Here is an 11,660-nt window from a genome sequence, read left to right as displayed (position 1 = left end):
ATTCTTCTCATTTGATTTTTGAGTTAAGGCAATGGATTATTCAATTCTTGCACTGTACTCCCTCCGTTCCAAATTATAAGTCGCTTTGACTTTTTTGGTTTATCCATTTTGCTATGTATATAGACATATTATAATTTGGAATGGAGGAAGTATATAATTAGAAACTTTGTAATCTTTTTCAGATGAGCAACATTATAATCTAGTGCGTTAAGTGTTCAACATAGATTTTTCATGCATTTTTATTTTGATTAATGAGATCAATTTTAAATATTCATTTTTTGGTCTGATTTAAGTCTAAGGATTACTGAGTTTTTGGACTAATTTTGAAAAAAAACAAGATATGGTGCACCGAGCATAAATTTCTCCCTTTTATTTGATTAATATTTTATTTTTATAGAGATTTCTAGTCTAAGACAATGGATATAAATAGGCATTTCCACGTGCAGATATAACCATCAGCAGGAAAAAAACTTGGCACAAGTTAGCCCTTTCAGAGATTAAAACACTGAAGGCAATGAACAATCTGCTAATACATTTAAGGACAGTGAACAATCTAAAAAAATTACATACAATTCTTCTCCCATGCAACGAAAAGAAGAAGAAAAAGAGAGATACATACAGCTCTATTTCTTCTCACTCCTACCAAACTATATCAACCATGACAAGCTTAAAAATAACCATACATGGCATTTCACAGCAATGCAGAGCCTGGACAGCTTGGCAGAAACAACAGCTGTTGTTAGGCTCTTACACGCAATCATCATGTCATCAAAAATAGCAGACATGAATTCAGTCCCACGTCGCTTCATGACGTGAACAATTGGCTCCCGAGCGTGACGATGGTGGTTCCGTCGCCCATGAATGTTGTCATGGACATCTCCGTCTCCAGAATCCGGTCTAGTTCGGTCGCGACAAGCCTCATCCTTGGTCGGCGTCTCGATGATGGGTTCAAGCATTGGAAGGCCAGGCCAACAAGCTCCTTCATACCTTCTGCAGTGAAGTTGCCGGCTAATCTTGGGTCCATCAGTTCTTTTGAACTGAAATGCGCTTCCATCTTTCGATCATTTGATGTGACAAGAAAAATGTTTTTTCAGTGGGCAGTTAGTAAAAGAAATATTCTTATGCAAGAGAAACTGTGGCACATGTTTCGAATTGTTATTTTCCTCTAAAGTTATGTCTCAACTAAGGTAGAATTAATTGTATCAATTATCAAACATCAACAAAGGACTTTCAGTATTCAATAATACATCCTAATAAGAATTTATGTGATCCTACAACATGACTCATACTTGTCATGCCTAACAATTATGAAAACAGTTTATGTTCTAGCTGTTTTCAAGTTTTGAAAATCTGTGGCCTGACTTCACAGTTAGATACACTAAACACCACAGTTTCCAGTTTGTCAATGCACACAAATAAGACAGTCATAGGCAAAAAGGTGGTAGGAGCTTTTCATAGTTCCTTGACATATTAGAGAATGATATTTTGCTGGAGATTAAGCAGAACTCCATAACTTTCCTTTCTAGATAACTTACAGCTACATGTCAGTGGAAATTACCCAGTGGGCCAGATATTCTCTGGAATCTGTAGGTATCAAGGAAGCCGCTTCCCTGCCAGTAATTAGCTCCAAAAGGAAAACTCCAAAGCTGTACACATCGCTGCTTTCAGAGAACTGAGTCATCGATTGTACCCTACATATAAGCATGCAGAATGGGTTGCAAATTATTATCACAGGATGAGCAAAGAAAATCATCCACAACTGTAGAGACTTAAGATTCAATAACATTACAAACCATGATAGGAAAATATTAAAAATTACCATTTTCACAGAAAACTCAACTGGACATGTTATTGCAAAGTGACCTACATACTTGTCTGATATAAATGTGATAACTGGACTTACTCTGGGTCTTGGTAAACACTATTACTAAACCCATGCGATGGGCCAGCGTCGTCAGATCCTCTAATTAGCCTAACAAGTCCAGCATCAGCCACCTTTGCAATGAAATTTTCATCAACCAGCACATTGTTTGTCTTGAAGTCTTTGTGTATCAAAGGAGGATCAAGACTGTGTAGATGATTCAAACCTGCAACAGCATTTTCACTCACACTAAGTTTTGCTCGAGCCAATGGCCCACAAGGCCACAAAGAGGGCAAATCTCAAAGTTTTTTTTTACCTTTAGCTGCTCCAATGGCTATTGAGAGCCTTTGTTTGAACTCAAGCCGTGTTGCGGAGCCTTTCCTGGTATCTGGTAGATCGTATGAAGCTTCAGAGGTAATAAAGCAAGAAAGGCTAAAATCTTTTTTCCTAACAAGATGTAAACATTACCATACAGATGGCCACATACACTGCCATTGGGCAGGTACTCATACACCAGCATTTGTAGACCCCCTTCTTGACAGTAACCAATGAGAGTTACGATGTTTCGGTGACGAATCTCTGAAAGCCACCTAACCTGCATTTTGCAAGGGTTGACATGATAAGAATCAATTTCTAGGCAAAAACAAATGCATTTATATTACTTGTCCTTGGCTAATTCATGGCATTTATTAGGCTAGAAAACAACAATGGTTGACAGAGAAAGATCTTCATAGCATCACAACTTATCACTTGGCTAAAAGTGTTCCCTGTCTGCCCTAAATAAGATGCAAATTAACTACAGCCAAGTGCTGAATCCAAATAATACAATGCATCCAGAACTTCCCAGTCAGAACATAGAAAATGCCAAAACATGAAAACCATTAACACTTGACACAGATGCCAAAACAATTGTGGCAAATGCATTTCAGAAACAAAGCAAGTATGACAGTGCAGTCATTCAGCAATTTGTGTAATTTTAATCCCAAAATGCAGAGCAACGCCCCTGGAATCATATTTTGACCTGACATTGTTACCTCATCAGCAAACACCTGAGTTGCTGCCCCCACGCGCCTCTTGATCGCGACAACAGTGCCATCAAGAAGCAGGCCCATGTACACCAATCCGAAGCTCCCCGCGCCGACGATGTTCGCGTCGCTGAAGTTCTTGGTGGCCTGCACCAGGTCCTCGAGCGAGAATTGCCTCGCAACCTGATGCTCCGGCTCCGGTGCCAACGAGCTCCTGCCCCCCTTTCCCCACTCCACTGACGCATTGCGTTAGCAGTTAGCACGGTGAAGGGGGGAAAAATGATGTACACAAGGAGGAGTTACCCATTCGCAACTCACCTAGCGTTGAGGGGTCGGAGGAGCCGGTGTCGGAGTTGCGGTTACGCCGCGCCCTCCGCCGCACAGCGCACCAGAGCGCGAGCAGCACGGCCGCCGCCGCGAGCAAGGTGGCGCCACCGGCGGCAATGCCGACTACAAGGGCGATCGGCAATGACATCCGGGTGCCCGTGACATCGAATCTGCAAAAGACAAAAAGGGTTAGCTGCAACGCGCTTTTGGGAATGGTGAAGCAACCCCCCAAACAAATATCTGGCATCAAAAGCCATCCTTTTTGAATCCGACTAACCCCCCTTTGACCTACCCCTAAATCAGTGAGTGCTGTGGCCTCCGGCATTCATCAATGCAGGGCATGGCAGCGCGGCAGTCGTCTCCCAAATCGGCGCCTCAATTCGGCAATGCAGCTACGGACAGGGGCCCAAGACCCACCCAATCTTGTCTTGTTTTGGAGGGGATGGCGAATTGGCGACCGCGATCGATCAACGAGGGGAAGGGGAAGGAGGAGGAGGAGAAGGGAGCAGCAGCAGGCGAGACAGCGAGAGGGAGGGGATAGATGGAGGCTGTGGTGGTGCGCGGCGACTACTGGTGCTGGTGCTGGCGCTGGTGTAGGGGGCAGCCTCCCATTCCCACCCGGCCTCGGGCCTCGGCTCGGCTCCCCCACATGGCAACTGGGGCGCCAAATTGCAGCGCTGCGGCGTTTTGTCAATGCGGCCGCTTGCGCCACGCCATGCCCAGTGCCATTCCCATTCTTGCGCCATGGCCCCTGCGCTGCCCCCCACACCACATCCATCACCCCATGTGCGCGCGCGTGTCGGGGGGCGTGTGCGCCTCAGCGCCGTAGGGGTAGTAGAGGGCCGTGCGGCTAGGAGGGGGAGGGGTTGGTGCTGGTGGGGCGCCGTGCCGCCGCGCCCGTGTTCACCGTCCTCCGCTGCTCTATGTTCTGGCTGCTCGCCGAGGCTGTTCGGCTGGCTGGCCAGCCCACCCACGAAAGCACTGTTTACGTGAACAGTGTTCTAAGACCGATAATCATTCGAAACAGTATTTTATCTTATTTTTTAGTCCGGTCATATCTTTGTAATTCTACCTTTTAAATAGTACTAGGTTTCTAGCATCATTATTATAAGTTCATACGTCTACAAAACATGCATACATTTGATCATTCAATTCAACACATGCTCCGTGTTCGGATTGCATGAGAACGCAAATCGTCGTTTCAATTCTCAAATCAGAACTTTTTGAAAGAGAAAAGGAGAGAGAGAGGAGGGGGGGTTTTGATTAGGGTGTCACGTTTCTGGTACAAGGAAAAGGAGAGAATGGGTACCAAGCCGTAGCTCGGTTGGTGAGCGCTCGGGGTGCGGAAGTCACCGGTCGCGCGTTTAAGCCTTGCTTGACGCGTGATTTCCCACCGAGGTTTTTCTTCAAAATAAATATTAGCAGCCTCTCTCGCGTAGAGTCACAGTGGGATTGCGACGTACCCGTCGTCTACGAAGTCATGGATGGTCTCGGTGATCCTAAGAAGGACGCGGTTGTTATTTATGTGTAGTCGTAGATCTAATAGTGCACAGGTGGTGTGCGTGTGTAGCGTGAGTGTGTTTATCTGTGTATAAACAGACGTTACAGCTGTACCAGATGAAATACTTTCAAAAATAGGAAAAGGAGAGAATCTTCTGGCTCAGGCCGTGTCTCTCTCCTTTCGCTTTCGCGGGACAGGGGGGTTGTGATTCTGGTGTCACGTTTCTGGTACAAGGAAAAGAAGAGAATCTTCTGGCTCCGAGGGAGGTCACCAGGTTTGGTCGTGTCTCTCTCCTTTCGCTTTCGCTGGGATACAACACGCAACACAGACATTTACCACCATCCACAAGGGCCAGGCCGCCAGGGGCTTCCCCCTCTTCCTCGTACACGGCATTTTTTTTTTTGGATTTACACAGCATTAATGTGCTGAATTTATTCTGGTACACTCCCTCCTAGTTATTAGCTACAACTAAAATTATTTGGTTTGTATTTTGATCACTAGCTAATGACTACATACATCTTTAGCATTGGAATGTTAGATTTGTTAGCTGGAGCCCAACTAACATGCTAATAACTAGCCAGAACTTCCTATCAAAAAAACAAAAACTAGCCAGAACTTTGCTAGTTTTTTACTCATCCATTAGTTCTTACTCACTTCATCTTCATAAAAACTGTCATTCTCACTTCCTTCGGCTCATAAAAATACTATTCTTATTTACTGAGGAATACAATATTTTTTAACTTTGACCAAGTATATATATAAGAAAATATTAATATTTATAGTACATATTATTGTTAGATAGATCATGAATATATTTTCATCATGAACATATTTAGAGATACAAATGTTGATAATATTTTTCATAAACCTAGTCAAACTTATAAAAATTTGACCAATATGAATCCCATAGCGACATTTTTTATGAGACGGAGGGAGTATGTTTAGATAACCTAGGAATAAATTTTAACACCTATCAGTTAGTTCTTAGTATCATTTACGCCCCGTATGGATCCTTGGAATTGAATTCATTTTAATAATCATAATTTATACATATATTAATTAAGCTAATATGGTTGTATATGATTATATTTGTATATTTGTCGGGTTCATAAACCCAGGGTCCCCAATGGACCCGCTTCCCTACAAAACTAGGCCCAGTAGGCGGCGCAACGACAGCACATGCCTGGGTCGGCCCAGATACACAATGCCAGGCCAAGATCATAATCCGGTCTCCAACCGGCACCTCCGACCAGGAGATCTAATCAGAGGTGCGACCGGAAGGCCTGGTTGTGGTGGGACCGTAGTCCGACTCCGACCCCCTTCCTCTGACCGAGAATACGCCAGGACCACTGCTCACTGCTCTTTTCCGACCGACACGGTTAGGGCCGACTGGGAACGACCGACCTAGGACACCTCGCTCGGTGTGAGCTAGGGAGCAGGTGGAGCAGATAAGGTAAGACGCTCAAGTCAACCGCAATACCGAGGACCGTACCCTACCATGCCCTGTGCACCTGCAGGACGGTGCCGTCGGGGCATATCAGGCGAATATGATAGAACCTACCAGACGCGTTAGAGCATAAACAATATTGTGGGCGCCTTCGTTTGCCGTACCAGGCGAACACGGTAGGAGCCTGCTAGACGCGTATGAGCATAAACAGTATTGTGGGCGCTGTCATTTGTCATACCAGGCGAACACTATGTAGCTTGCCAGATACAACAGAGCATGAACAGTAAGGTGGCCGATGACGACCATCTCGTACCCGATGGCGTGGGCAACAAGACTAGGCAGCGCCCGTATGCACTCTCTTTTTCTCTCTAACTTGCAAGGCCATCCCCTTAAACTATAAAAGGGGATGCGCTCTCCTACTAAGAGGATCGAAGACTCGAGGACTCAAGGACAATAGCACAATAGCTCGAGAGCTCGATAGCTACACAGTCTATATGCTCTCAACAACTGATAAGCTCGGACATACAAAGTATACGCTATAATACTTAGCGCACGTTTGAGCATCCGTCACTCTCTTCCACTTGGTTTAGAGTCCGACCGAGCCTCTAACACCCCTCTTCTCATTCCTTACTTGTTTGTAACACCACAGCAAACTTCAAGCACCTAGGCTCAGGAATAAAGTCATCGACTGACCTCAACTAGGCGTAGGGCATGTTGCCTAAACCAATATAAATCATGTGTCATTGAGTACTAGGCCACATCCGATCACAACGCATGGTAAAACTATAAATATTTACTTGTTGGACACATTTCGCACTAACAGTTGGCGCCGTCCATGGGGAGGACGCCGTGCATTCATGCTTTTGGTCATCGGATGGCCCACCTTTCCACTATCTTTGGCATGGTGGGCTCGAGCGATACGATTCGCTTTGGCTTGCTGTAGTTTCCCATGCTCCCACTTGCTGGGATGTGGGTTCCTCTCATCTTCGTGCCACTCTAGACCTTCTTGCTCAGGAGTCTGGACTTCATCGCCGACTAGCTCGGCGTACTCTGCCTCCACGAGGAGGCGCTTGCCCCAACGCCCACTAGAGGAGGAGCGCCCTCTATCGGCCCAAGACCACTCGACGACCTCAATGTCGAGACACTCATGCTTTGCCTCGAGCCCATGTTGGGCTCCAACCCCATGGTGAGTGATGTACATATTGTTCTTTACTCACTACTTAACACCTTCCGCTAACTCTCTAGAGGGACCCTGTTGTCTCCACCGCGACCACCGTGTGACCGGTTCCCCTACGGCTTTGCATCCCCCATGGATGCGTGCTCACGGAGGCTCCGAAGGATGCTGACACCGCCCCCTCTCACGTCTGAGTTCGTGGGGATGGCGGGCTATGCCCTCGTCTCCTTCCATGACCTCGTCGATGACGAGGTCGAAAGCGATGGCTCCAACATCGGTGACATCATGGCACCTGGCCACCCTCTATCCTAGGAGTGTGCTATGGCGGACGCCCTAGGACAGCCACCAGTGGTGGTGGAGTCTCTGTAGACTCACACCCCTCCGGACCCCATGCGCAGGCCCTAGCACGTGCGTAAGAGCACGGCGAGGAGTTACGAGAAAGGCGGGAGAGCCAACCGCCACATGCTCTAGCGCACCCGGCGCATCATGCTGCGCCACATGCGCGTAAACCAGCGAGCGACGATCGGGGTCGCACCCATCAGGTACAACATAACTTACTAGACAGAGGGGATGACTCCCTTCAGTTTGCTTGGGCTGGCCAAAACATCGCTGCTACGGTGGTGCTTCTACGTGGCCTCCTCAAGCCTGCTGATCCCAGGCGCAGGCAATCCACTAGAACCTTCGGGCGCTAGTGGAGACCGCCGCCGTTCAGCAGGCGAAGAGCTTCACGTTGCGACACTAGCTCGTGGCCTCTTGCCTAATAGGGGGGTTGGGGCTGCACCAGTCGAATCGCTCTGTTCACTCAACGCAACAGTTGCTGGGCATGGAGCAGGAAACCATGGCTACACCGTAGCCCAACTCGGCGCCCGCTCCACACCGACCACCTATGCGCGAATGGCTCGGGCCTAACCATGACGCTCGCAGCGTCATCAACGATCGATGCCACGCCTGGCACGATGATGACGTCCATCGAATGGTGGTGAGACCAGGCGGCGTGGGCCCTAGCCTGACCATCGAGGAGTGTGAGAACACGCACCCTAGGCATGGCGGCCAACCAAACGATCGGAGCCCCAACCCAAACAGCCCAGTTCCATGGGCCTTTGGTCGCCACATCTAGAAAGCAACATTCCCATAGCGCTTTTGACCACCCACCAACATCGCCAGGTACACCAGGGAGACGAACCCCGGTATATGGCTCGAAGACATTAGGCTCGCCTGTCGAGTCGGGGGAGTGGATGATGACTACTTCATCATCTAGTACCTCTCCATCTACGTGGGGGAGCATGTTCGAGCATGGCTCAAATTCCTTCCGACCGACAGCATCCGTGACTGGGCGGATCTCAAGAGGGTCTTCGTCGGAAATTTCTAGGGGACGTATGTCTATCCTAGGAATTCCTAGGACCTCAAGAGTTGCCAGCAGGAGCCCAACGAGTCCCAACAGGATTACATCTGCAGGTTTTCAAAGCAGTGCAACTCCCTTCCTGATGTCATCGACGTAGACGTCATCAGTGTGTTCCTCTCTAGGACAACCTGCAAGTCCCTGATCCACAAGCTCGGCTGTGTGAAGCCCCATACCACCCGTGACCTGCTTGACATCGCCACGAACCACGCCTCCGGTGAAGAGGCGGTTGGGGCAGTCTTCAGCGACGGTCGGGACAGGGGCAAGGCCAAGCGCGAGGACCAAGGTGAGGGCCCCTCCACACAAAAGGGCAAGAAGAACAAGAAGGATCGACACCAACCGGCCAACCAAGCTTTGGCTAAAGGAAGGGAAGGCAAGGAGGAGGTGCCCAAGAAGGGAGGTGCAGTGGGTAAGGATGGAGACAGCTTCCCTGACCCCTAGGAATGCCTCATGATCTTTGGGGGATCCAACGCCGTCCACTCCAAACACCAGCATAACGTACGCTACCGAGAGGCGTGCACCGCTGAGTCGGCCATCCCCTCATTCCTTAGCTGGTCAGACTCCCCAATCACTTTTGATCAGTGAGACCATCCTTCCCACATCGCCCGACTGGGTCGCTACCCACTCGTTGTCAACCCCATCATCCACAAGAAGCGCCTCACCAAGGTGCTGATGGATGGAGGCAGCGGCCTCAATATTCTCTATGTCGACACCCTCGATGCCATGCACATCCCCTGGTTGAAGCTCCACCCAGTGAGCTCTCCCTTCCACGGTGTGATCCTGGGGACGTAGGCATACCCACTTGGGCAGATCGACCTGTCTGACACATTTGGCGATCGCGCTAACTTTCTCTCGGAGGTCCTAACCTTTGAGGTAGTGGACTTTCCGGGGTCCTACCACGCCATCTTGGGGCGGCCATGCTACGCGAAGTTCATGGTGATCCCCAACTACACCTACCTCAAGCTGAAGATGCCAGGGTTGAACGACATCATCACTGTAGGTAGCACCTTCTCGCATGCCTACATGTGTGACCGCGAGCATTACGAGCTCGCCACTACCATCATCAACTCCATCGAGGTCCCAGAGCTTAGGAATTTGGCAACTCTAGCAGTCCCCGACCGCAACGGCCAGACCTCCTCGAGCACCTTCCATCCAATCGAGGAAACCAAGGTAGTGGAGATCGACCCTAGCAACCCGACCAAGATGGTGCAGATCGGGACCAAGCTCCTAGCCAAATAGGAAAGTGAGCTCGATGACTTCCTACGCATAAATCATGATGTCTTCACGTGGAAGCCTTCTAACGTGCCGGGCATACCAAGGGAGGTCATCAAGCATGCACTACACATCATCCTGGTCTCAAATCCCACCAAGCAATGCCTACGTCGCTTTGACGATGAGAGGCGCAGGGCCATAGGCGAGGAGATCACCAAACTCCTAGCGACTGGATTCATCAAAGAGGTATGCCACTCCGACTGGCTAGCTAATCCTATTCTCATGAAAAAGAAGAATGGGAAATTGAGAATGTGTGTTGATTATACTGGCCTCAACAAGGCGTGTCCAAGGGACCACTTCCCTTTACCACACATAGATCAGATAGTCGACTCCACCTCAGGGTGTGAAATCCTCTCCTTCCTAGATGCCTACTTAGGCTACCACCAGATCATGATGAAAGAGTTCGACCAGGTTGTGACTTCATTCATCACCTCGTATGGTTCATATTGTTACATAACCATGCCATTCGGTATGAAGAACGCTAGCTCCACGTATCAACGGTGCATGCAGCGATGCTTCGCCAACTAAATCGACCCGCCTGACCAACCTGACCAAGTCGAGTGGCCAAAACAAACAATCACCGTCTATGTAGATGACATAGTGGTGAAAATGGCTCAAGCTAGTGACCTGATTGCAAACTTGGCCACCACATTCATGAACCTCCGAAGGTTCAGTGTCAAATTGAATCCCAAAAAATGTGTTTTCAAGGTTCTAAAGGGGAAACTGCTTAGATATATCGTGTCTGAGCGCGACATCGAAGCCAACCCCAAAAAAATCATGGCCATCTCCAACATGGGCCCTATATGCAACGTCAATGACGTATAGAGGCTCGCCGGCTGTTTGGTCGCCCTGAGCCAGTTCATCTCCTGACTAGGTGAGCGAAGGATGCCTCTCTACAAACTTCTCAAGAAGACAAACACATTCGTTTGGACAAAGGAGGCACAGTAGGCTTTGGAAAGCCTCAAAGCGTCACTGACGTCGGCCCCAATCCTCATCGCTCTAGAACAGGGAGAATCCCTCCTCCTCTACATCACGGGAAGCAACCACATTGTGAGCGCCGCCCTCGCTATCGAGAGGGAGGAGCCAGGACACCCCTTGAAGGTCTAGCGACTGGTGTACTTCGTCGGTGAGGTATTCACCGATGCTAAAATTCGCTACCCCCCAGGTTCAAAAGCTTTTGTATGTTGTGCTAATGGTGACCCAGAAGCTCCTACACTACTTCACCGACCATGAGGTCATGGTCGTCACCTCATACCCACTCGAGGAGGTCATCCATAACTGTGTCGCCGCTAGCTGAATCTCCAAGTGAGCTCTTGAGCTCATGGGCCACGACATTAGGTATGTCCCCTGCACCGCTATTAAGTCTTAGGCTCTTGTCGACTCCATCGCCGAATGGACAGAAGTCTAGCTCTCGACCTCGGACATCACCCACGAGTACTAGACGATGTACTTTGATGGGCCGGTCATGGCACCCGGCTTAGGGGCTAGAGTGGTTCTGATCTCCCCAAAAGGGAGCAGGCTCCGCTACGCGATTTGTCTCCATTTTTCAACCTCAAACAACATCGTCGAGTACAAGGCCCTCATCAATAGACTGTGCATCGCTGTCGAGCTTGGTGCCACGTGGTTGTATGTCTATGACAACTTAGAGTTGGTC

The 11,660-nt window shown here is 48.9% G+C and overlaps 1 protein-coding gene across 1 annotated transcript; it reads right to left on the bottom strand.

Annotated features, from left to right (window-relative positions):
• Positions 1-478: 478 nt before the first annotated feature.
• On the bottom strand, positions 479-4,122 carry LOC136513581 (probable leucine-rich repeat receptor-like protein kinase At5g49770). Its single transcript, XM_066507553.1, has 8 exons — positions 3,506-4,122; positions 3,205-3,383; positions 2,896-3,122; positions 2,330-2,456; positions 2,178-2,249; positions 1,904-2,087; positions 1,559-1,691; positions 479-1,054 (listed from the first exon to the last, which is right to left on the bottom strand). The coding sequence occupies exons 2-8, from the start codon at positions 3,359-3,361 to the stop codon at positions 806-808; spliced, it is 1,149 nt and encodes a 382-aa protein (XP_066363650.1). The 5' UTR covers positions 3,362-3,383; positions 3,506-4,122; the 3' UTR covers positions 479-805.
• Between the last annotated feature and the right edge of the window lie 7,538 nt (positions 4,123-11,660).

The sequence above is a fragment of the Miscanthus floridulus genome, chromosome 16 (assembly GCF_019320115.1).
Source record: "Miscanthus floridulus cultivar M001 chromosome 16, ASM1932011v1, whole genome shotgun sequence".
NCBI classification, from domain to species: Eukaryota; Viridiplantae; Streptophyta; class Magnoliopsida; order Poales; family Poaceae; genus Miscanthus; species Miscanthus floridulus.
The sequence above is the reverse complement of the archived record's forward strand: the minus strand, read 5'-3'. Positions and strand labels throughout refer to the sequence as shown.